At 45.5% G+C, this 26091-nt stretch overlaps 1 protein-coding gene across 1 annotated transcript in view; it reads left to right on the top strand.

The window, feature by feature from the left end:
• Positions 1-26091, top strand: part of LOC137335052 (short transient receptor potential channel 4-associated protein-like) — an 81121-nt gene that overhangs the window by 3106 nt on the left and 51924 nt on the right. The window contains exons 2-4 of the mRNA XM_068000125.1: positions 10882-11013; positions 20216-20332; positions 22367-22424. Coding sequence (XP_067856226.1) covers positions 10882-11013; positions 20216-20332; positions 22367-22424 — 307 coding nt within the window. The remainder of the gene's footprint in view (positions 1-10881; positions 11014-20215; positions 20333-22366; positions 22425-26091) is intronic.

A 26091-nucleotide genomic window follows, 5' to 3' on the forward strand; every position in this document is an offset into this window, starting at 1 on the left:
GTGATGGAGAAATTTTAAAAATCGCTGAAGGATGATGAATTATACAATTTAGAAACATGTGTTAATAGGACATCAAGTGCGAAAAATCGAAATGGTGCAGACCTGATTCCTTCGTTGCGTAAAACTTTAAAAAGTATTCCTGTGGATTAAAGTAACTTCACTGCCAAGTGCTGGATGGTGTGGTTCCCACATTAGGCCATTTTTTAACCTCCTTTCTTAAAACTTTGGATGTAGGGGCATGATTAAGAACTTTGCAGATGACACAAAGATAGGCATGTGGTTGATGGTGAGGAGGAAAGCTGTAGACTGCAGGAAGATATCAATGGACTGGTCAGATGGGCAGAAAAGTGGCAAATGGAATTCAATCTGGAGAAGTGTGAGGTGATGCATTTGGGGAGAGCAAACAAGGCAAGGGAATACACAATAAATGGGAGGATACTGAGAGGTGTAGAGGAAGTGAGGGACCTTGGAGTGCATGTCCACAGATCCCTGAAGGTAGCAGGACAGGTAGATAGGTGGTTAAGAAGGCATATGGAATGCTTTCCTTTATTAGCTGAGGCACAGAATATTAAAGCAGGGAGGTTATGCTAGAACTGTATAAGACACTAGTTAGGCCACAGCTTGAATACTGTGCACAGTTCTGGTCACCACATTACAGGAAGGATGTAATTGCACTATAGAGGGTACAGAGGAGATTTACGAGGATGTTGTCAGGACTGGAGAATTTTAGCTATGATGACAGATTGGATAGGCTGGGGTTGTTTTCCTTGGAACAGAGGAGGCTGAGGGGTGATTTGATTGAGGTGTACAAAATTATGAGGGGCCTAGATAGAGTGGATAGAAGGACCTATTTCCCTTAGTGGAGGGGTCAATAACCATGGGGCATAGGTTAAAAGTGATTGGTAGAAGGATTAGAGCAGAAATGAGGAAAAACTTTTTCACCCAGAGTGTGGTGGGGGTCTGGAACCCTCAACTCATTTATAAAATACCTGGATGTGCACCTGAAGAGCTGTGACCTGCAGGGCTACGGACCAAATGCAGGAAAGTGGGGTTAGGCTGGATGGCTCGTTTTTCAGCCGGCGCGGACACGATAGGCCAAATGGCCTCCTTCTGTGCCGTAAATTTTCTATGGTTCTATGAACTCAAACTCTCTGCTCTGGTTGGTCCATTATGCATTTCCCACTGCTGTTCTGTTCCTCTTGTTTACAACAACAATTTGCATTTATATAATGCCGTTAACGTACCAAAACGCCCCAAGGTGCTTCACAGGAGCGTTATCAAACAAAATTTGACACCGAGCAATATAAGGAGATATTAGGGCAGGTGACCAACAGCTTGGTCAAAGAGGTCGGTTTTAAGGAGTGTCTTAAAGAAGGAGAAAGAGACAGAGAGGTTTAGGGAGGGAATTCCAGAGCTTAGGACCTGGGCAGCTGAAGGTATGGCCGCCAATGGTGGGGCGATGAAAATCAGGGATGTGCAAGAGGCCAGAATTGGCAGAGCACTGAAATCCTGGAGGGTTGTAGGGCTGGAGGGGGTTACAGAGATACAGCACACGTAGGAATTCTCTTCCGCTTGATCCTTGATTTCCACCCTAATACATTCCATTCTCGTTTATTGCTCTCTCCAACGTTCCTCTCTGCCTTGAATTATCCTTTGAGTTAGTCGTCCACAAACTCATTTTCAATATTTGATGATTCAGTAGCTCGTGCACACACTTGCACCAGCCTCAAACGACTAGTGCAGAACCCCAAGGCTAGCCCTGAGTGCATTACAGTTGTTTCAGAAAAGCCAATCCCTCCCTTTATATTATATCGAATTACATCGAAACTACAGCGCAGGAACAGGCCATTCGGCCCAACCGGTCTCTGTCGGCGTTTACGCTCCACACGAGCCTCCTCCCTCCCTACGTCATCTAACCCTATCAGGATATCCTTCTATTCCTTTTGCCCTCATGCATTTATGCTACTTGCCTCAACTACTCCTTGTGGTAGCAAGTTCCACATTCTCACCACTCTTTGGGTAAAGAAGTTTCTCCTGAATTCCCTACTGGATTTATTAGCGACTATTTTATATTTATGACCTCTAGTTTTGAACTCCCCCACAACCCTGATTTCAGCCACAGCACTAAGACAGAACGATGCTGCCACAAGAGCAGAGAACTCCCTCAGGGAGTGGGGTTCAAGTGTTCCTCTGAAGGCAGCCTTGCCACTGGTGCCATTTTGTCTGGCCTAGGCTGGATTGCGCGTTGAGCCTCCTGTAAAGGTCAGAAATGCTCTGTTTTGTCGCCCCGTCAAAAGAGAAGTTCTGGCGGTTAGAAATTAAATCATAAATAACTACTTTCAAACAATCATTCGTGCGGAATGACACCCTCTCAATTGTTTTGCTGTTGTCACTGTTGCTGTGCCATCACTGCTCATCGTGAACAGGAGTCTGAGTGGGACTGGCCTGATGGAGCAGCTGGCCTTTTCCTCCTTTTTCATATCATAGAAATTTACGGCACAGAAGGAGGTCATTTGGCTCATCGTGTCTGTGCCAGCCGAAAAAGATCTATCCAGCCTAATCCCACTTTCCAGCTCTTGGTCACTTCAAGTGCACATCCAAGTACCCTTTAAGCGTGATGAGGGTTTCTGCCTCTACCAGCCTTTCAGGCAGTGAGTTCCAGACCCCCACCACCCTCTGGGTGAAAAAAATTCTCCTCAGCTCCCCTCTATTCCTTCTACTAATCACTTTAAATCTATGCCCCCCGGTTATTGACCTCTCTGCTAAGGGAAATAGGTCCTTCCTATCCACTCTATCTAGGCCCCTTCATAAATTTATACACCTCAATTAAATCTCCCCTCAGTCTCCTCTGTTCCAAAGAAAACAACCCCAGCCTATCCAATTTTTCCTCATAGCTAAAATTCTTCAGTCCTGGCAACATCCTCGTAAATCTCCTCTGTACCCTCTCTGTGTATGTTTTGTACTAACTTGATTTCACAGTATCAGAAGCTCCACCACATCAGACAACAACTTCCAGTTGAAGCAGTTCTTTTTCACACAAGGGGTAGTGGAAATCTGGAACTCTTTCCCCCCCCCCCCCACCCAAAACGCTGTGGATCATGGGACAATTTTAATTTTCGAGACTGAGATCGCTAGATTTTTGTTAGGTAAGAGTATCGAGGGATATGGAGCAAAGGTGGGTAAATGAGGCAGCTGATTTACATGCAAAGAAGGGTCAGAAAGGAAGAACAAGAGACAGAAGGGCTTACGTAAGCAATTCCAGAATGTGGGGCCTAGGTGTCCAAAGGAAAATGTCGGCCAGTGGTGGCACAGATGGTGGGGGGATTGGGGGGGTGCGCAGGTGCGTAAGACCCGAGTCAGAACAACGTAGAATTCGGGAGGGACAGGTTGTAGGGCTGGAGGATACAGAGATAGGGTGGGGTGAGGCACTGGAGAGATTTAAATACATGAATGAGAATTTAAAGTTGAGGCACTGGGGGATGGGGAGCTAATGTAGGTGAGCAAGGCCAAGACCGATGGGCAAGCAGTACGGGGTAGGATACAAGCAGCAGATATTTGAGCAAATTGAAATTTAGGGAGCTTGGGGCATGGGAGGCCGGACAGGAAAGCATCGGAATAGTCACGTTGGAGATGAGGAAGGCATGAATGAGGGTTTGATCAGCAGATGGGCAGAGGCACACAACGTTGGAGGTGCAAGTAGGTGGTCTTTGTGATGGAGAGGATATGGGGTCAGAAGCTCAATTGGCAAAATCCAGTTTGTCACATTAAAGAAAAGGGATACAAATCAGGAATGCTCTTAACGTACACTCAGCAGCAAACGCTGAGCTACAGCTGGAATTAAAATGAGAGCACAAGATAATGTTATACCCACTGCCCATTTGCAGGAGGACTGAAAAATGGAGAACCTGCTCTCTGATTTCTTTCAGCAGCCCAGGGTGCAGCCATCAGCCCAGGGTGCAGCCATCAGCCCAGGGTGCAGCCATCAGCCCAGGGTGCAGCCATCAGCCCAGGGTGCAGCCATCAGCCCAGGGTGCAGCCATCAGCCCAGGGTGCAGCCATCAGCCCAGGGTGCAGCCATCAGGGCCTGGTAACTGATCCACCCTGAGCACTGCTCATTTTTTCAGAACCAATTTGTTTTCTACAGTTATCTCTTACTATTGTTCTATATTCTCTTCTTGTACACCTATGTTCTCACTTTCACCATAATTTGTAAAAACTGATGTGTTGGATTGCGGAGCAGGTCCCTGTAAAATTCAGCTGCTGAGCCATTCGACCAAGGATTTTCCCAGGAGTCGATATATTGCCACTTGGATCTCCTTGATTGAGACTGAGGAGTCCACTGACTCTCCTGTTGGGACAGAGGGAGGTTGTTTGTAAGGTGGCCTGGGACGCTGAAGTCTGCAAACATCTTGTTTATCTTACTGAGGTGTAAGGTGGCATCTATTCTTAATTGAGGCTGTAGCTTTGGACTGTGCTTGTTACTGAGTGTATGTGAAGAGCTTTCCTGGCTTGTCTACCTTTTCATTATTGTAGATCATTCCTGGTATTTCCCACAGAAGAGCTTTAGCATAAAATATTTAGGTGGGAGGGGGAGATTCAACAGAGTTGGGGCTAAGTGCGTATGATGGGGAACTAAAGGACAGGACACAGTCAGGTCACTAGCAGTCATCATGCAGCCCTGACTTTGGCCCCTGTCGCCATCAATTCCATGCCACTCCTTCATGCTACACTGCATTAAATTTCATCTGCCATGTGTCTACCCATTTCACATAGGCTGAAAGCAGAGAGTAGTGATAAACTTCATTCGGACTGGAGGAAAATATACATTGGTGTTCTCTAGGGGTCAGTGTTGGGACCACTGCTCTTTTTGACATATTAATGACCTGGACTTGGATATACAGGACATAATTTCAAAGTTTGCAAATGACACAAAACTTGGAAATATAGTAAACAGTGAGGAGGATAGTAACAGACTTTAGGAGGACATAGTCAGACTGGCGAATCATACTGTCCTCTCAGGTGGACGTAAAAGATCCCACGGCACTTTTTGAAGAAGAGGTGGGGAGTGTTCTGATGTCCTGGTCAAATTTTATCCCTCAACCAATATCACCAAAAACAGATTATTTTGTCATTTATCTCATTGCTGTTTGAGGAGGGGAGGGGGTGGTAGTATTGATTAAGGAGGATATTGCAGTGCTGGAGGGAGAGGATGTCCTGGAGGGGTCAAGGACAGAATCTATTTGGTTAGAGTTAAGAAATAATAGAGGTGCCATTACACTACTGAGGGTAGTCAATAGGCCACGAACTAGTGGGAAGGATATAGAGGAGCAAATTTGCAGGGAAATTACAGAGAGGTGCAAGAACCATAGAGTAGCAATAATGGGGGACATCAACTATCCTAATATTGACTGGGATATAATAATGTAAAGGGCAGAGAGGGAGAAATTTTTGAAGTGTGTTTAGGAGAACATTCTTGACCAGTATGTTTCTGGCCCAATGAAGAAGGAGGCATTGCTGGATCTGGTCCTGGGAAATGAGGTGGGCCAAGTGGAACAAGTGTCAGTGGGGGAACATTTAGGGATCAGCGATCAGAGTATCACACGGTTAAGATTAGCTATGGAAAAGGAAGAGGACCACTCTAAAGTAAAAATACTCAATTGGAAGAGGACCAATTTCAGTGGGATGAGAACGGATCTGGCCCGGGTAAATTGGAATCAAAGATTGGCAGGCAAAACTGTAATTGAACAATGGCGGCCTTTAAAGAGGAGATGGTTCAGGTACAATCTGGGTACATTCCCACAAAGGAGAAAGGTAGGGCAACTAAAACCAGATGTCCCTGGATGACAAAAGAGAGAGAGAGTAAGCTGAAGCAGAAAAAGTGGGCATATGACAGATGTCACGTTGATAATACAAGTGAGAATCAGGCTGAGTATAGGGGTACAGAGGAGAAGTGAAAAAGGAAATAAGAGGGGCAAAGAGAGAGTATGAGAATAGACTGGCAGCTAACATAAAAGGGAATCCAAAAGTCTTCTATAGGCATGTAAACAGTAAACGAGTATAAAGTTGGGACCAATTTAGGGACCAAAAAGGAGATCTACTAGGCTTTATAAATAGAGGCATAGAGTACAAAAGCAAGGAGGTTATGATGAACTTTTGTAAAACACTGGTTCGGCCACAACTGAAGTATTGTGTCCAGTTCTGGGCACCACACTTTAGGAAGGATCTGAAGGCCTTAGAAAGGGTGCAGAAGAGATTTACTAGAATGATTTCAGGGATGAGGAACTTCCGTTACATGCATAGACTGGAGAAGCTGGGGTTGTTCTCCTTAGGGCAGAGAAGGTTGAAAGGAGATTTGATAGAGGTATTCAAAATCGTGAAGAGTCTGGACAGAGAGGATCGAGAGAAACTGTTCCCATTGGCGGAAGGGTCAAGAACCAGAGGACATAGAAACATAGAAAATAAGAGCAGGACTAAGCCAGATTTAAGGTGATTGGCAAAAGAACCAAAGGGGATATGAGAATAAACTTTTTTACACAGCGAATGGTTGTGATCTGGAATGCGCTGCCAGAGGGGGTGGTGGAGGCAGATTCAGTCGTGGCTCTCAAAAGGGAATTGGATAAGTACTTGAAGGGAAAAAATTTGCAAGGCTATGGAGATAGGGCGAGGGAGCGGGACTAACTGGATTGTTCTTGCAGAGAGCTGGCACAGATTCGATGGGCCGAATGGCCTCCTTCCATGCTGTAACCATTCTATGATTCTACTTCACCCTTTGTTTGAAGTAGTGTTCCCTGACTTCTCTCCTGAATGGCCTGGCTCTGATTTTAAGGTTATGTCCCCTTGTCTTAGACTCCCCCACCAGCAGAAAAAGTTTCTCTCTATCTACCCTATCAATTCCTTTCAAAAGACTAAAATCCTCAATCAAATCACCACTTAACCTTCTGTATTCCAGGGAATACAAGCCTATCCATGTAAAAGCTCCTCATAATTTAACCCTTGGAGTCCTGGTAACAATCTTTTGAATCTGCATTGCGCTCCTCCCAAGGCCATATATCCTTTCTAAGGTACGGAGCCCCAGAACTGTACACAGTACTCTAGATGAGTCCTAACCAGGGCTTTATATAGTTGCAGTAAAACGTCTTCCCCATTACATTCTAGCTCTCTCGTTATAAAGGCTAATATTCCGTAAGCTTTTTTGATTATTTTTTTGTACCTAACTACTTCATTTTAATGATTGTGTTCATGGGCCCCTAAATCTCTTTGGACCACCACTGTTCCTAGCTTTTCACCATTTTAAAAAATATTCGGATCTATCCTTTTTTGGTTCAAAATGGATGACCTCACACTTACGTAGAACTTTATCGAATGCCTTCTGGAAGTCCATATAAACTACATTCACGGGCATTCCCTGTCTACTACTTTAGTTACTTCCTCAAACAATTTAATTCGGTTCGTTAGACATGACCTATCCTTTACAAATCCATGCTTGCTCTCTCTAATCAGCTCAAATTTCTCTAAGTGCTCAGTCATTCTGTCCTTAATTATAGATTCCAATAACTTCCCACAACAGATGTTAGACAAACAGGTCCATAATTTCCTGGTTTCTCTCTCTCACCTTTCTTAAATAATAGTTACATTTGCAATTTTCCGATCTAATGGGACAATTCCTGAATCGAGAGCGCTTTGGAAGATTATGGCTAAAGCATCTGCAATTTCCTCACCATTTCCTTTAAAACCCTGGGGTGGAAACCATCAGGTCCTGGGGATTTGTAATAAAAACAGAAAATGCTGGAGAAGCTCAGCAAGTCAGGCAGCATCTGTGGAGAAAGAAACAGAGTTTACGTTTCAGGTCGAAGACCTTTCGTCAGAAATGGAAGATGTTAAAGAGTTAAAGCTTTTAAGCAAGTACAGAACCAGGGGAGGGGAGGAAAGAACAGAAGGAAAAATCTGTGATAGGGTAGAATGATTAAATGACAAAAAGGATGATGGTGCAAGGCAAGGAGGGTGGTAATCGGATAAGCAAAGAAACAAAAGATGGGTCTGGAGGAGCTGTAATTGGCAACAGCAGAACCAAAACCAGCAGCTGCAGTCCCACAAAAAGAATAGAAGATGGGAGCAGTGATTATGGTCTGAACTTATTGAAATCCATGTTGACTCTGGAAGGTTGTAAAGTGCCTAAACGAAAGATGAGGTGCTGTTCCTCGAGCTTCTGTTGAGCTTCGTTGGAAGAGTGTAAAAGGCCGAGGTCAGAGTGGGAGTAGGACGGAGAATTAAAATGGCAAGCGACCGGCAGGTCAGGGTCACGCTTGCAGACTGAACGGAGGTGTTCAGCAAAGCGATCACCCAATCTGCATTTGGTCTCCCCAGTGTAGAGGAGACCGCATTGTGAGCAGCAAATATGGTATACTAAATCGAAAAAAGTACTAGTAATCTGCTGTTTCATCTGGAAGGAATATTTTGGGCCCTGGACGGTAGGAAGGGAAGAGGTGAAAGGGCAGGTGTTGCATCTCCTGTGCTTGCATGGGAAGGTGCTATTAGGTGGAGAGCGGGTGTTGGGGGTGATGGAAGAGTGGACCAGGGTGTCGCGGAGGGTACGGTCCCTATGGGAGGGGAGGGGAAGATGTGTTTGGTGGGATAGTGCTGGAGGTGGCGGAAATGGCGGAGGATGATGCATTGAATGTGGAGGCTGGTGGGGTGGAAGGTGAGGACAGGGGGACCTTATCGTGATTCTGGGAGGAGAAGGGGTGAGGGCAGAAGTGCTGGGAATAGGACAGACACGGTCGAGGGCCCTGTCGACTACAGTGGAGGGGAATCCTCGTTTGAGGAAAAAGGAAGACATATCGGAAGCACTGGTGTGGAAGGTGGCATGCGTCAGAACAGATGCTATGGAGACAGAGAAACGGAGACGGGAATAGATTCCTTACAGGAAGCAGGGTGGGAGTAGAGAAATTAAGATGGCCGATATCACGCTGGCAATTCGCAATGAGAAGGTAAGAGGCCAGAGGGAGGGGTCCAGGTGGAATGAGAATTCGGAAGTCTGGAGAAAGGGTCCACTGTGCAGGGGGAGGACCACTGGCCAAAGAAGTGGGCGCAAAGGCAACGGAAGAAGAGCTCAGCATCATGTCGAGCTTGAAATTCATCCTGGGGATTTGTCAGTTTTTAGTGCCTTTATTTTTTCTAATACTGTTTTCTTGCTTATGTTAACTTTAGTGAGTTCCAGTCCTTGATTCATTATTAGTTTCCTTGGAATGTCAGGTTTTTTATCCTCTTCCTCTACTGTGAAGACTGACAAAGTAATTATTCGACAAGCCTGCCATTTCCTTATTTTCATTTGCAATATTCCCCGCATCTGTTTTTAAAGGGCCCACATTACCCTTGACTGCCCTTTTTCTAATATAATTGTAAAAATTTTGTGTTAATCTTGATATCCCTCTCAAGTTCCTTTTCATACGCCCTTTTGTCTTCCTTTGCTGTTCTTTATATCTCTCATATGATCTACACTATTTTGCACTTTTGTATATTCTTTCCTTTGGTTTTCTTTCACCTCTTGTCGACCATGGCTGTTTTTTTGTTTAGTAAGTAGAGGTCTTGCCCCTTAGGGCTATATATTGGTCCTGTATTAAGCTAAATTTTTTTTTGAACACCTTCCATTGTTAATCTTTAGTTTTACCCGATAACAGTTTTGACCAGTTTGCTGTCGTCGGCCTCTGTTTCATCCCGTTAAAGTTAGCTGTACCAAAATCTAGGATCTTAGTAACTGTGTTACGTTTTTCCTTTTCAAACCTACTATTGAATTCGATCATATTATGATCACGGTTAGATAAATGTTCCCCTACTGTTAGATTATTAACTAAGTCTGGCTCATTACTCAATCTAGTATGGCCTGCCCTCTCGTTAGTTTTCTGGAGCAATGTGTTCTAGAACCATCTTGAATGCACTCAAGAAATTCACTATCTTTCTGACTTAAGCTACTCAGCTCTTCCCAATCTACATAAAAATTAAAGTCTCCCATTATAACAACTCTGCTTTTGCTACAAGCCTCTCTAATCTCTGAATTAATACATTCTGCCACTTCATTGCTGCTATCAGGAGGCCTGTAGACAACTCTCATTACAGTTTTAAGTCCTTATTCCTCAATTCTAACCCATAGACTCTCCGCTGATTGCTTTCCCTTACCTATATCCTCTCTTACTAATATTATGATAGTATCTTTAATCAATAAGGCTCCCACTCCCCCTTTTCCAGTTTCCCGATCCTTTCCTATTGCTAGAGTCCTTTTTTTTAAAAGAAAAAAACAATCTGTCACATTGAGCCACATAAAGTGGTTGGCTTGTAATGTACGAAAGTGGGCCAACTGTGTCTGGGATGCCGACGAGGGTGGCTGTAGGTGCATCAGACTGTGTGGCTATAGTGCTTTTAGCCTGCTCAGCTGTAGTCTATTTAGTTTGCCCACCTGCAAGATAGCCCTGGGCAGAGAAATAGGATATTTGAAAGAAAAACTTGATGCAATGACTGTCAACATTGAACCACAGATATGCCGTCCTCTCTTCCCCCCCCCCCCACCCACCTCCCCCTCCCTTCCGTGATGAAAGCAGTGCTCCCTTTTAGAAAGTAAATTTGGCTAACGTGAGACTCCATCCTACTGATCCCCCAGTGGGTGCAATAAGGAGTAAGACCATACTGCAGAAGGACTAAGCAAGAACAGAGGTTGTAGATCATAGGTCCGTGTCCCACTTTACAGGGAAAGATATTAAATGGATTCTGAGGAAACAGCAAGCCAAGAAAATAAAAGTGCTGATTAGTTTTTCATGTTATCGATTCTTTTTTTAAAAGGTCTGTCCAGAGTTGCACATGTTTGACTTCTAATACTATTTCTGTTTGCAGATTCCAGATTCTTTGCTCAGAGACAGAGACAAAACTGCAAAATGGAACGGAATCCCATATTTGGTGCAGAAATTATATGAGAACAGCCAACCCAATAATGATGGCCTCTTGCAGTGCCAAAGTATCTTAAAGGTAAGTACTGAAGATTGTGGTGCAGTGCACTGCGGGGTAAGGGGAGAAGGAGAGGAGAGAGAATGCAGGTTCTATCCCCACAGCCTACCTTCAGGCCTGCAGCGCACCACAGCGCCTGCAAACCTGGGACAAATGACCAAAGACACACATCATCTTTGTGTAGCGCCATGAATATTCAAATAAACTGTTTATTTTGTGCTATTAATTGTGTTTCTAATGAGAATCCATTATTGTGGCTTCTACAAATATAAATGAAGGCACTTTCTATCTGGTATGTGCTTAATTTGTTTTGGTCATATCCCTGGGTCCTTAATTGCAGGAGTGGTCACATTAATTCTCTCTCGATTTTCTTTCCTTATTCCTTCCCTTTTTTGAAGGTGATGGCTCATATTGGACCAGAAATTGCTGGAATGGTGCATCTCGCGGCGAGCGACATTAGTTGGACATTTTACCTCACCCTTCAGACTGCACTATATTTGTGCCGCTAATTGCTGGAAATGCAAATTGATAATGCGCTGCGATGTCAATCTGGGACCTCACGAAGGTTATGCCCAATGGTCTAACTCCTTAACCAATGAAAGAGAAGGATAGAGAAAGAAACAGCAAATGACAGAGAAGGAAATAGGATGAATTAGAGTCAAATTAGATACAGAAAGAGAAATAAAGAGCGGGAAAGAAAGAGCGTGGATTAAGAGGAAAAAAAAGATGGAAAGGAAAAGTAAGAAAATATTAAGAACTTCTAGCAGAAGAAGAGGACATTGTAACCCAGTTGTGTTTGGGGATTGTTGTATTGGTCCTTGAGCAGTTAGGAGTAAATGGCAGGGTAGGTGTACAAAATGTACAAACGTTCTTGACCCATGAATTATAGAACCAGTGGTCCCATCCATCAGGGACAGTGGATCTGCTCTCAGGGGAACATAGGAATTGCTAGAGGAAAAAAGACCAAGGTCCATCTAATTCGCCTTCTGCCATCCTGGTAGTTGCTCGATACAACGATAATGGAGTTGTTGACGAATCATAGCAATCAGCCTCTATCAACGAGTCTCCAACAGACCCAGACATGAGGCAAGGAAAACCCCAGTGGTGGAGAGCTTTGGGAACCATAGGTCCAAAATGACCTTTTTCCTCCCAAGCCTGCTACACTTACCACGTGTCATGTCTCAAATTACTCATATACCGCATCCCAAAATTATTTTCTGAAAGAAATCTATCTAATTTGCATTTGAGTGTCAAAACAGCTTTGCATCCTGAGAATGATTGCCTTCTGCCACTAACAGGAGCATGGATGGCAAGACGGGAATAAAAATACTGCCAAGGCAGATAAAAAGTTTAAAAAACTTATAAGAACAATTCACTACCCGCTGGAGTGAGAGTCCACTGCTTTATTGTTCTTTTCTGGGTCTCCAAGTTGAGTGTCATGTCAGGACCATAAATCACATCATTAACAAGGTCCTTGAATTACCAGCCCTAAATGGCTGTGGCGAGATCAATTTGCATAAATCCAGCAATTTCATGGCACGCAATTAATTTCACTGGAGAGGCTCACAGTGAGGTTGTAAAGTTTTTTTGGTTTTGATGAGGCTAATGGAGATGCACAAATCATCCAGCAATTTGCAGGCTGTGTCCTCTGGTTCTTCTGTTCTGGACAAGGTGAAATAGCTTGTCATGTTCGACATTATCTAATCCCTTTAGAATCCTAAAAACAGTAATCATATCTCCTCTCAACCTTCTTTTCCTGTGAGAACATGCCCAATTTAGAAAATCGCTCCTCATAATCCAACCCCTTCACCCCCTCAATCATTCTGGTTGCTCTCTTCTGTATCTTTTCAATAGCTGCAATATCCTTTTTGTACTGTGGCGACCAGAACTGTACACAGTATTCTAAGCACCAATGATTTATAAAGTGACAGGATCTGGAATGAGGATTCTCTAATCCCATACCACTCAGCGCTCCGGTAGTGACCCGCAGCACCCCTGCATATCTCATTGGAGTGTGGCCTATTATATTATGAACTGCAGTGCAGGCTACTTGCTGTCTTAAGGCAAGGACAACCTTATAATACAACAACAACTTACATTGAGATAGCGCTTTTGATGTAATAAAACGCCCCAAGGCGCTTCACAGAAGTGTAAACAAACAAAATTTCACAATGAGCTGTTAATTGTATCTGTGATTTATATCAATTAGTGTTAATTGTATTCAGGTGGTGCGTATCTACTTTTTTGTACCCATTTATATGAAAGCTTATCTAGGGTGTGGAGAGGGTAACTTGGATCTCCTGTGAATAAAGGCTTGGAAGCAACTAAAGACCAGGCTGTAGTATTCTACCCTTCACCACCTGGCTATCCAATTTATTACATGAGCCACATAAGGAGATATTAGGACAGATGACCAAAAGCTTGGTCAAAGAAGTAGGTTTTAAGGAGCGTCTTAGAGGAGAGAGAGGCGGAGGGAATTCCAGAGCTTAGGGCCTAGGCAGCTGAAGGCACGGCCGCCAATGGTGGAGCGATTAAAATCGGGGATGTGCAAGAGACAAGAATTGGAGGAGCGCAGAGATCTCGGAGGGTTGTAGGGCTGGAGGAGGTTACAGAGAAAGGGAGGAGCGAGGCCATGGAGGAATTTGCAAACAAGGATGAGAATTTTAAAATCGAGCCGTTCCCGGACCGAGAGCCAATGTAGGTCAGCGATCACAGGGGTGATGGGTGAACGGGACTTGGTGCGAGTTAGGATACAGGCAGCAAAGGGTGGTGAGTGTCTGGAACGAGCTGCCAGAGGCAGTAGTAGAGGCGGGTACAATTTTGTCTTTTAAAAAGCATTTGGACAGTTACATGGGTAAGATGGGTATAGAGGGATATGGGCCAAGTGCAGGCAATTGGGACTAGCTTAGTGGTATAAACTGGGCGACATGGACATGTTGGGCCGAAGGGCCTGTTTCCATGTTGTAACTTCTATGATTCTATGATTCTATGAAGTTTATGGAGGGTGGAAGATGGGAGGCCGGGCAAGAGGGTATTGGAATAGTCCAGTCTGGAGATAGTAAAGGCATGGATGAGGGTGTCAGCAGCAGATGAATTGAGGCAGGGGCGGAGACTGGCGATGTTACGGAGGTAATGGGAAAAGGTTCTGGTGAATTTTGATAACCAGAAGATCCTCTTTGTTCTGTCCTTTCCATGTGAAAAAAATGGGGAAATAAAAAGTAAGAACAGGGCTGCAGTAGTGGTCGTTTTTATCTTGTGTAAATATGACAGATTATTGTTATGACAAGAAATGGATGGATGCATTGGTTTTGATATCCATATCTCCTCGTGGATTGCCTGCAGTGACGCCAACCACTGCTCAAACTCCTGAAACCCGGAGCTTGAGCTCCTCCAGCTGACAACACTTCCTGCACATGTGGTCGTCCACGACACGGGAAGCGTCCTGGAGTTCCCTCGGAGCACAGGATAAGCATTCGACGGGACTGAGGGGCCCTGCCGTGCCTCGCTTTATTTACTAGCCACTAACTAAACTTACCAGAAATAAACTTAAGACTTATCCTTGATCTGGCCAAAAAAAATCAAACAAACTCACCAGCTGGTCCTTCCCTTGTGCTGACCTCACTTCAGGTGTTTCTTTATCTACCTGCCCCACCCCCCCCCCCCCCCCCCCCCCCCAGCTCCCCACCGCTGTCGCCCCCCCCCCCCCACCGCCGTCGTCGCTCTCTTTCCCCCCCCCCCCCGCCGTCGCTCTCTTCCCCCCCCCCCTCGCCGTCGCTCTCTTCCCCCCCCCCCTCGCCGTCGCTCTCTTCCCCCCCCCCCCCCCCCGCCGTCGCTCTCTTCCCCCCCCCCTCGCCGTCGCTCTCTTCCCCCCCCCCCCCCTCGCCGTCGCTCTCTTCCCCCCCCCCTCGCCGTCGCTCTCTTCCCCCCCCCCCCCTCGCCGTCGCTCTCTTCCCCCCCCCCCCTCGCCGTCGCTCTCTTCCCCCCCCCCCCCCCTCGCCGTCGCTCTCTTCCCCCCCCCCCCTCGCCGTCGCTCTCTTTCCCCCCCCCTCGCCGTCGCTCTCTTTCCCCCCCCTCGCCGTCGCTCTCTTTCCCCCCCCCCTCGCCGTCGCTCTCTTTCCCCCCCCCTCGCCGTCGCTCTCTTTCCCCCCCCCTCGCCGTCGCTCTCTTTCCCCCCCCTCGCCGTCGCTCTCTTTCCCCCCCCCTCGCCGTCGCTCTCTTCTCCCCCCCCCCCCCCCCTCGCCGTCGCTCTCTCCCCCCCCCCCCCCCCCCCCCGCCGTCGCTCTCTCCCCCCCCCCCCCCCCCGCCGTCGCTCTCTCCCCCCCCCCCCCCCCCCCGCCGTCGCTCTCTTCCCCCCCCCCCCCCCCCGCCGTCGCTCTCTTCTCCCCCCCCCCCCCCCCTCGCCGTCGCTCTCTTCTCCCCCCCCCCCCCCCGCCTCCCCGTCGCTCTCTTCCCCCCCCCCCCCCTCCCCGTCGCTCTCTTTCCCCCCCCCCCCCCCTCCCCGTCGCTCTCTTTCCCCCCCCCCCCCCCCCTCCCCGTCGCTCTCTTTCCCCCCCCCCCGCCTCGCCGCCGCTCATCTCTGAAAATTATTTTTGGTTTACTTGCACTATCCTGTTAAGTTTCTTGTACCTTGGCAACTCTTCTGAGATATCTTCACCTGCCACCAGCACTGAATCTTTTAAATTTCAATATTATAAACTTTTGAGTTTCAGCTGTTCAGAACTTCTGGAGGCAGTTCAGAGAAGTTTCACTCGGTTGATTCCGGGTATGGAAGGGTTTTCTTATGAGGAAAGATTGAACAGGTTGGGCCTATACTCACTGGAGTTTAGAAGAATGAGAGGAGATCTTATTGAAACATATAAGATTCTGAGGGGGCTTGACAGCGTAAATGCTGAGAGAATGTTTCCCCTCAGAACTAGGGAGCATAATCTCAGAATAAGGGGTTAACATAAGAACATAAGAAATAGGAGCTGGAGTAGGCCAATCGGCCCCTCGAGCCTGCTCCGCCATTCAATAAAATCATGGCTGATCTGATCCTAACCTCAAATCTAAATTCATGTCCAATTTCCTGCCCGCTCCCCATAACCCCTAATTCCCTTTACTTCTAGGAAACTGTCTATTTCTGTTTTAAATTTATTTAATGATGTAGCTTCCACAGCTTCCTGGGGCAGCAAATTCCACAGACCTACTACCCTCTGAGTGAAGAAGTTTCTCCTCATCTTAGTTTTGAAAGAGCAGCCCCTTATTCTAAGATTATGCCCCCTAGTTCTAGTTTCACCCATCCTTGGGAACATCCTTACCGCATCCACCCGATCAAGACCCTTCACAATCTTATATGTTTCAATAAGATCGCCTCTCATTCTTCTGAACTCCAATGAGTAGAGTCCCAATCTACTCAACCTCTCCTCATATGTCCACCCCCTCATCCCCGGGATTAACCGAGTGAACCTTCTTTGTACTGCCTCGAGAGCAAGTATATCTTTTAGAGTCATAGAGTTATACAGCACGGATAGAGGCCCTTCGGCCCATCGTGTCCGCGCCGGCCATCAGCCCTGTCTACTCTAATCCCATATTCCAGCATTTGGTCCGTAGCCTTGTATGCTATGGCTTTTCAAGTGCTCATCCAAATGCTTCTTGAATGTTGTGAGGGTTCCTGCCTCCACAACCCTTTCAGGCAGTGAGTTCCAGACTCCAACCACCCTCTGGGTGAAAAAGTTCTTTCTCAAATCCCCTCTAAACCTCCCGCCTTTTACCTTGAATCTATGTCCCCTTGTTATAGAACCCTCAACGAAGGGAAAAAGCTCCTTAGTATCCATCCTATCTGTGCCCCTCATAATTTTGTACACCTCAATCATGTCCCCCCTCAGCCTCCTCTGCTCCAAGGAAAACAAACCCAATCTTCCCAGTTTCTCTTCATAGCTGAAGCGCTCCAGCCCTGGTAACATCCTGGTGAATCTCCTCTGCACCCTCTCCAAAGCGATCACATCCTTCCTGTAGTGTGGCGACCAGAACTGCACACAGTACTCCAGCTGTGGCCTAACCAGTGTTTTATACAGCTCCATCATAACCTCCTTGCTCTTATATTCTATGCCTCGGCTAATAAAGGCAAGTATCCCATATGCCTTCTTTACCGCCTTATCTACCTGTTCCGCCGACTTCAGGGATCTGTGAACTTGCACACCAAGATCCCTCTGACCCTCTGTCTTGCCTAGGGTCCTCCCATTCATTGTGTATTCCCTTGCCTTGTTAGTCCCTCCAAAGTGCATCACCTCGCACTTTTCTGGGTTAAATTCCATTTGCCACTGTTCCGCCCATCTGACCAACCCATCTATATCGTCCTGCAGACTGAGGCTATCCTCCTCGCTATTTACCACCCTACCAATCTTTGTATCATCAGCGAACTTACTGATCATACCTTTTACATTCATATCCAAGTCGTTAATGTAGACCACAAACAGCAAGGGACCCAGCACCGATCCCTGTGGTACCCCACTGGCCACAGGCTTCCATTCACAAAAACAACCTTCGACCATCACCCTCTGCCTTCTGCCACTAAGCCAGTTTTGTATCCAAAGTGCCAAGGCACCCTGGATTCCATGGGCTCGTACCTTCTTGACCAGTCTCCTGTGGGGGACTTTATCGAAGGCCTTACTGAAATCCATGTATACCACATCCACTGCGTTACCCTCATCCACACGCCGAGTCACCCCCTCAAAAAATTCAATCAAATTAGTCAGACATGATCTTCCCTTGACAAAGCCATGTTGACTATCCCTGATTAATCCTTGCTTCTCCAAGTGGAGACTAATTTTGTCCTTCAGAATTTTTTCCAATAATTTTCCTACCACTGATGTTAGGCTCACTGGCCTGTAGTTCCCCGGTTTTTCCCTACTCCCCTTCTTGAATAATGGTATTACATTAGCGGTTCTCCAGTCCTCTGGCACATCCCCTGTGGCCAGAGAGGTTCTGAATATATGTGTCAGAGCCCCCGCAATCTCCTCCTTTGCCTCACACAGTAGCCTGGGATACATTTCGTCCGGGCCTGGTGATTTATCCATTTTTAGGCCTGCTAAAACCGCCAGTACCTCCTCCCGCTTGATGTTAATATGTTCGAGTATATCACAGTCCCCCTGCCGTATTTCTATGTCTACATCGTCCTTCTCCATAGTGAAAACAGATGCAAAAAATTCATTTAGAACCCCTCCTACATCTGCCGGCTCCACACACACATTGCCATTTTTGTCCCTAATGGGCCCTATTTTTTCCCTAGTCATCCTCTTACCCTTAATATACTTATAAAACATCTTAGGATTTTCCTTTATTTTGCTCGCCAGTGTTATTTCATGGCCCCTCCTTGATCTCCTAATTTCTTTTTTAAGTATCCCCCTGCACTTTTTGTACTCCTCTCGGGTTTCCTCCGTCTTTAGCCTTTTGTATCTGCCAAAAGCCCTCCTTTTTTTCCTAATCCATTCTCGTATATCCCCTGACATCCAAGGTTCCCTGGAGTTCTTGGAACCACCCTTGACCTTTACGGGAACATGTTGCCATTGTACGGTCTCAATCTCCCTTCTGAAAGACTCCCATTGCTCCGATGCGGATTTTCCTACAAGCAGCTGATCCCAGTCCATTTTGGCCAGATCCTGCCTTATCCTATTAAAATCGGCCTTCCCCCAATTTAGAACCTTTATTTCCGGCCCCTCCCTGTCCTTTTCCATGACCACCTTAAATCTCACCGAAATATGGTCACTGTCACCAAAGTGCTCACCTACTAGCACTTCTTCCACTTGGCCGGCCACATTCCCTAGAATTAGGTCCAGTACCGCCCCCTCTCTTGTAGGACTTTCTACATGCTGGCTCAAAAAGCTCTCCTGGATGCACGTTAAGAATTTTGTACCCTCTAAGCCTTTTACACTCTGAGTATCCCAGTTAATATTGGGGAAGTTGAAATCCCCCACTATTATTACCCTATTATTTGCACAATTTTCTGAGATTTGCCTACATATCTGTTCCTCTATCTCCCCCTGACTGTTTGGGGGCCTATAGTACACTCCCATCAAAGTGCTTGCCCCCTTTTTGTTTTTAAGCTCCACCCATATGGCCTCATTAGAGGAACCTGCTAATATATCATCCCTCCTTATGGCAGTAATTGATTCTTTAATTAATATTGCGACCCCCCCCTCCTCTTATACCTCCCCCTCTGTCTCGCCTGAAGATTCTGTACCCCGGAATATTGAGCTGCCAGTCTTGCCCCTCCCGCAACCATGTCTCTGTGACAGCAACAATATCATACTCCCATGTGTTTATCAACACCTTCAGTTCATCCACCTTATTCGCAAGACTCCTTGCATTAAAATAGATGCCATCCAGCCTTAAGTATGGAGACCAATGGTTGCCCGTTTAAGACAGAGATGAGGAGAAATTTCTTCTCTGAGGGTTGTGAACCTTTGGAATTTTTTGCCTCAAAGAGCAGTGGAGGCTGAGTCATTATGTATTCAAGGCTGAGTCAGACAAATTTTTGATTAGCAAGGGAGTCAAAGGATATGGGGAATAGGCAGGAAAGTGGAGTTGAGGCCAGAATCAGATCAGCCATGATCTGATTGAATGGCAGAGCAGGCTCGAAGGGCCAAATGGCCTACTCCTGCTCCTATCTCTTAGTACATAAGGACATAAGAGGTAAAGAATTCTGGTCTTCTTGGAGGACGCTCGCTACACCAGCTCTCTCTGGTAACATCTGCTCACCAACTCTGCCTCATATTCTCTCTTGGCTGCAGAGTAGCTGTTTGCTAGAATTGACTGGAGGGAGAGGATTGCTGAATAAGGAGATGAACCTCATTACGTTCCTCCATCTCCGTAAGGAAACTTTGCCTGTTGAGGCTCTTGGCCAAGCTTGGTGTTCTGTCACTTCTGGTTGGATTTCTCAACGCGTTTTTATTGTCTCTCAGTAACCCTGTAATAATGGATTATCACAGTAATCGAGAAATAAAGGTTCTGGAAATCTGAAACAAACAAAAAATGCTTGAAAAACACAATGGGTCAGTCAGAATCTGAAAGAGGAAAAACATTTTGGTCTATAAGCTGAGCAGGTATTGGGCTTTTATTAACCTGTGCAGTCCCCAGTGAGACCAAGCCATTGGGCTCATTGGGCCAGGTTGGGGTGAAGGGCCGATGCTGCTTGAGACTTGGCCTGATGAGGTGTTGATTGTTCCTTCTTCACCCCCTTGTGTAGGAGATTGCTCCGCTACTCTCAATGGAGGCAATGGCCTTTGTGACAGAGGATGGGAAAGGTGCCCAGGAGTCCAAATTCCCCAACACGCACATTTTCGATCTGTTTGGTGGAGTAGATGTAAGTACTGTACTAAAATAATTTGAAGATACATTAGGGGTTATTTAGAATGTGAAGAAAATATCTTTTCTGAAATCCTTTATCTGGGAGGGGAGAAGAGGAGGCACGGGGGTGGGGCACATCTGACTGAAAGGATGGAAATTTCGCATTGGAAGCTGAATGGGTGGCGCTGTACCTAAAATTGCAAAATGCTCCATTGCTACACAGTGCCACCTAATGTCTAGAAATGAGGTTTGTTACAACAAAGTGCAGTGCTGGAGCATAGCAAGACAAGCAACGAGGAGTTCCTCTCGCTCAAAGCAAAATCTTGAATGGTGAGAGTGGAGAGCAGAGGGATTCCATTAGTCATTAGCTACTCACCCCCCCCCCCACCCCAATAGTATTGATCAAACCTTCATTATTTTTTAAAAAGAAAGAGACAATTCCCCCTGAGTGAGTTGATTCTCTGGTTTATTCAGACCAGCGCCTAATAAATGAATGCACCTAGGATGTCTCCTTTTCCTAATTCCTTTCAAAGTTGCATTTTACAATGATATGAGGTTGAAAGTGTGACATGGATTTTAAAAGTTGAGGAGCCTGCGGTCATTCAATTGAGTCCGTTGCAAGGCTGATAACCCAGTGAGTTGAAAATTCCAGTTTGCATGAACAGTAGACCCATAGACCCCTGCTTTGCCTGGGATAAATGATGGTGTTACAGGCCTGGTAATTAACCCTATGTGCTGTCACAGGCCTGGTAATTATCCCTTATGTGCAGTTACAGGCCTGGTTATTAACCTCTGTGGGGTTACAGGCCTAGTTATTAACCCCTATGCGCTGCACTAGTAATGAGGAGTTCAAATCTGTAATCAAACACAGACAAAAATGCATTTTTATTGAGCCCTCCCTTCGCTTTTGCATGAGTTAGATAGATAGAAAGAAAGACTTGCAGTTAAACAGCGCCTTTCACAACCTCGGGACGTCCCAAAGTTCTTTACAACCAATGAAGTACATTTTGAAGTGCTGTTACTGTTATAGTATAGGAAACGTGCATGAAATTGAGGTAACAGCACAGCGCGAGCTGCCATTTTAGGAACCTTTGTACTCAAAGTAGAATTGTTTGTAAAGATGAGGACAAAATGTTCTTAGGACATGAGCTGACTGCCGAGTCTGTTGATAGTTCTTATGTTGGAAACATCTTTGTGTGTTTACAATGGTTCCTGTATTAAATTCTCAGGCTTTGTATGATAGATGTTGGATAAGTTCCTTCACATGGTTCTGACGACTCCTTATATCATGAGAGAAGGCGGAGTGTTTGAGCCCTTAGTGTTGAACTGCTGCTGGGGATTTGTTCTGCAATGTGAAGTTTTGATGTTTGCAACTTTTAATATTTTTATATATCAAAGAAGTGAAGGCTAATAATTATAGGTGGAATTAGTACTACAGCCAAGCCGTTAAATCAAATGTGCAAGACATCTGAATATGAGACCCCTGATGCTGTTTAAGAAAGATCTGAGAAATGCTTCTATAGAAGTCAGAATAACTTTTCCCCCAGTATTCACCCTCTCTCGAAGGCACTGGTTCTGGCTGGCAATAGTTCAATATGCACCAGCAGGCCTCTGGTATAACATGGCCATGTCATATGTGAGCCTGGACAGTGACTTCAGCAAACTGTTCCCAGTGGGAAGAATGTCAGGGCCGAGCTCAATGATGTCCTCTCCTGATGTGTTATCCATTTTTCTTTCTCTCTCTTTCTCCCTCGCTGCCTGCCCCCTCCCCCTCCAGTTTTCCATGTGTGTCCTTCATCCGGAAAGCTCTGAGACATTGGAACCAACTGGAGTGCTGCCGCTACTGATTTGGCCTTTATATAGCACGGTTAACCTAGCAGCATGTGCTGGATGCTGCGCAAACATCAGATGTTATAAGCAAGTCTGCTTTAATGCATGGAATACTGCTGTTAGAGGGCTATCAGTAAAAAAGGTCTTTTTTTCTCTTGACCTCTGAGAAGCTATAAAAGCCTGTGTTTTGATATGTTCCGTGCTTTTTTCACTTTTACAGCTTTTAGTTGAAATCCTTATGCGGCCAACACTTGCACCACAGAAAAAGAAGCAGAAAAGTGAGTAGCATATTAAACATTTCTTGTGCTTAATGAATTTCAGACCCAAGCATAACTAAGATGTCATGCACTAGTGGTGCGCTTGCTAAAAATTGATATCCACCATGGTTGTTGTGAGGATTCATCGAGCAAAGGCACGGTGCTCCCTTGGGGGAGGAGATGGAGGGTAGGAGGAGGAATCAGAGGAAGTTCTCACTGGGTTGTGATCACCACCTCCTGGTGGCAGATGTGAGCAATGTTGAAGATATGTGACAGCATGTTGCTCACACATCCTCAGCCACTGGATGGGCGGTGTGGCCCAGGAAGGTCTGAATAAAGGAAGAATGTCAGAAAAATTTATTTTTGTTTGAATTAGATTATGGATTTGAACTCAGCAAGTGAGGTTCGCATAGAAAATGGTCAGCCAGGTTAAGAACATAAGAAATAGAAGCAGGAGTAAGCCATGTGGCCCCTCGAACCTGCTCCGCCATTCAACAAGATCATGGCTGATCTTCTACCTCATTTTCCTGCACTATCCCCATATCCCTTGATGCCTTTAATATCTAGAAATCTGTCGATCTCTGTTTTGAATGTACTGAATGACTGAGCCTCCACAGCCCTCTGGGGTAAAGAATTCCAAAGATTCACCACCCTCTGAACAAAGAAATTTCTTCTCATCTCAGTCCTAAATGGCCTACCCCTTATTCTGAGACTGTGACCCCTGGTTCCAGGTTCCCCAGCCAGGGGAAACATCCTCCTTGCATCTACCCTATTGAGCCCAGTAAGAATTTTGTATGTTTCAATGAGATCATCTCTCATTCTTCTATACTCTAGAGAATACAGGCCTAGTCTACTCAATCTCTCCTCATACGACAATCCCGCCATCCCAGGAATCAGTCTGGTGAACCTTTGCTGCACTCCCTCCATGGCAAGTATATCCTTCCTTAGGTAAGGAGACCAAAATTGCACACAATACTCCAGGTGCAGTCTCACCAAGGTGGTACATAATTGCAGTAAGACATCTTTGCTCCTGTACTCAAATCCTCTTGTAATAAAGGCCAACATACCATTTGCCTTCCGAATTGCTTGCTGCTCCTGCATGTTAGCTTTCAGTGACTCATGTACAAGGACACCCAGGTCCCTTTGAACATCAACATTTCCCAATCTCTCACCATTTAAAAAATACTGTGCATTTCTGTTTTTCCTACCAAAGTGGATAACTTCATATTTTTCCACATTATATTCCATCTGCCATATTTTTGCCCACTCACTTAGCCTGTCTACATCCCCTTAAAGCCTCTTTGCATCCTCCTCACAACTCACATTCCCATCTAGATTTGCGTCATCAGCAAACTTGGAAATATTACATTTGGTCTCCTCATCCAAATCATTGATAGAGATTGTGAATAGCTGGGGCCCAAGCACCAATCCCTGCGGTACCCCACTAGTCACAGTCTGCCAACCTGAAAAAGACCCATTTATTCCTACTCTCTATTTTCTGTATGTTAACCAATTCTCAATCCATGCCAGTATATTGCCCCCAATTCCATGTGCTCTAACTTTGTTCACCAATCTCCTGTGTGGGACCTTAACGAAAGCCTTCTGAAAATCCAAATACACCACATCCACTGGTTCCCCCTTATCTATTCTACTAGTTACATCCTCAAAGAACTCCAATAGGTTTGTCAAACATGATTTCCCTTTCATAAATCCATGTTAACGCTACCAAATCCTATTATTATTTTCTAAATGTCCTGTTATCACATCCTCTAATAGTTTCCAGCATTTCCCTACTACTGATGTCAGGCTAACAGGTCTATAGTTCACTGATTCCTCTCTCCCTCCTTTCCTAAATAGTGGGGTTACATTTACTACCCTCCAATCTGCAGGAACCGTTCCAGGATCTATAGAATTTTGGAAGGTGACAACCAATGCATCCACTATCTCCATAGCCACCTCTTTCAAAATCCTGGGATGTAGGTCATCAGGCCCTTGGGATTTATTGACTTTCAGTCCCATTAATTTCTCTACTATTTTTTTACTAATACTAATTTCCTTCAGTTCCTCATTCTCGCCAGACCCTTGGTTCTCTAATATTTTGGGAGGCTTTTTGTGTCTTCTTCCGTGAAGACAGACACAAAGTATTTGTTTAAATTCTCTGCCATTTCCTTATTCCTCATTATAAATTCTCCCATCTCTGTCTGTAAGGGACCCACATTTGCCTTTGCCAGTCTTTTCCTTTTTACATATGTATGGAAGCTTTTACAGTCTGTTTTTATGTTTCTCGCCAGTTTACTCTCATATTCTATTTTCCCTTTCTGTATCATAGAAAACATAGAAAATAGGAGCAAGAGTAGGCCATTCGGCCCTTCGGGCCTGCTCCGCCATTCAAAATGATCATGGCTGATCGTCTAACTCAGTACCCTGTTCCCGCTTTTTCCCCATATCCCTTGATCCCTTTAGCATTAAGAAATATATCTATCTCCTTGAATATATTTAATGACTTGGCCTCCACTGCCTTCTGTGGTAGAGAATTCCACAGGTTCACCACCCTCTGAGTGAAGAAATTTCTCCTCATCTCGGTTCTAAATGGTATACCCCGTATCCTGAGACTGTGACCCCTGGTTCTGGACTCCCCAGCCATCGGGAACATCCTCACTGCATCTAGTCTATCTAGTCTTGTTAGAATTTTATATGTTTTGATGAGATCACCTCTCATTCTTCTGAACTCTAGTGAATATAGGCCTAGTCGACCCAATCTCTCCTCATACGTCAGTCCTGCCATCCCAGGAATCAGTCTGGTAAACCTTCGTTGCACTCCCTCCATGGCAAAGACATCCTTCCTCAGATAAGGAGACCAAAACTGCACACATTACTCCAGATGTGGTCTCACCAAGGCCCCGTACAACTACAGTAAGATATCTCTGCTCCTATACTCAAATCCTCTTGCAATGAAGGCCAACATACCATTTGCCTTCCTAACTGCTTGCTGCACCTGAGTGCTCGCTTTCAGTGACTGGTGTACAAGGACATCCAGGTCTCGTTGCACCTCTCCTTTTACCAATCTGTCACCATTTAGATAATAATCTGCCTTTCTGTTTTTACAACCAAAGTGGATAACCTCACATTTATCCACGTTATACTGCATCTGCCATGCTCTTGCCCACTCGCCCAACTTGTCTAAATCACATTGGAGCCTCTTTGCATCCTCCTCACAGCTCACATTCCACCCCAGCTTTGTGTCGTCTGCAAACTTGGAAATGTTACATTCAGTTCCCTCATCCAAATCATTGATATATATTGTGACTAGCTGGGGCCCAAGCACTGATCCCTGCGGTACCCCACTAATCACTGCCTGCCACCCGGAAAAAGACCCGTTTATTCCTACTCTCTGTTTCCTGTCTGTCAACCAATTCTCAATCCATGCCAGTATATTCCCCCCAATCCCATGTGCTTTAATTTTGCACACTAACCTCTTGCGTGGGACCTTATCAAAAGCCTTCTGAAAATCCAAATACACCACTGGTTCTCCCCTATCTATTCTACTAGTTACATCCTCAAAAATCAATTTCTTGGTCCTCCTTTGCTGAATTCTGAAATTCTCCCAATCCTCAGGCTTATGGCTTTTTCTGGCAACTTTATCTGCCTCTTTCTTTGATTTAATACTATCTTTAATTTCTCTTGCTAG

Source organism: Heptranchias perlo, chromosome 19 (assembly GCF_035084215.1).
Source record: "Heptranchias perlo isolate sHepPer1 chromosome 19, sHepPer1.hap1, whole genome shotgun sequence".
Lineage (NCBI taxonomy): Eukaryota > Metazoa > Chordata > Chondrichthyes > Hexanchiformes > Hexanchidae > Heptranchias > Heptranchias perlo.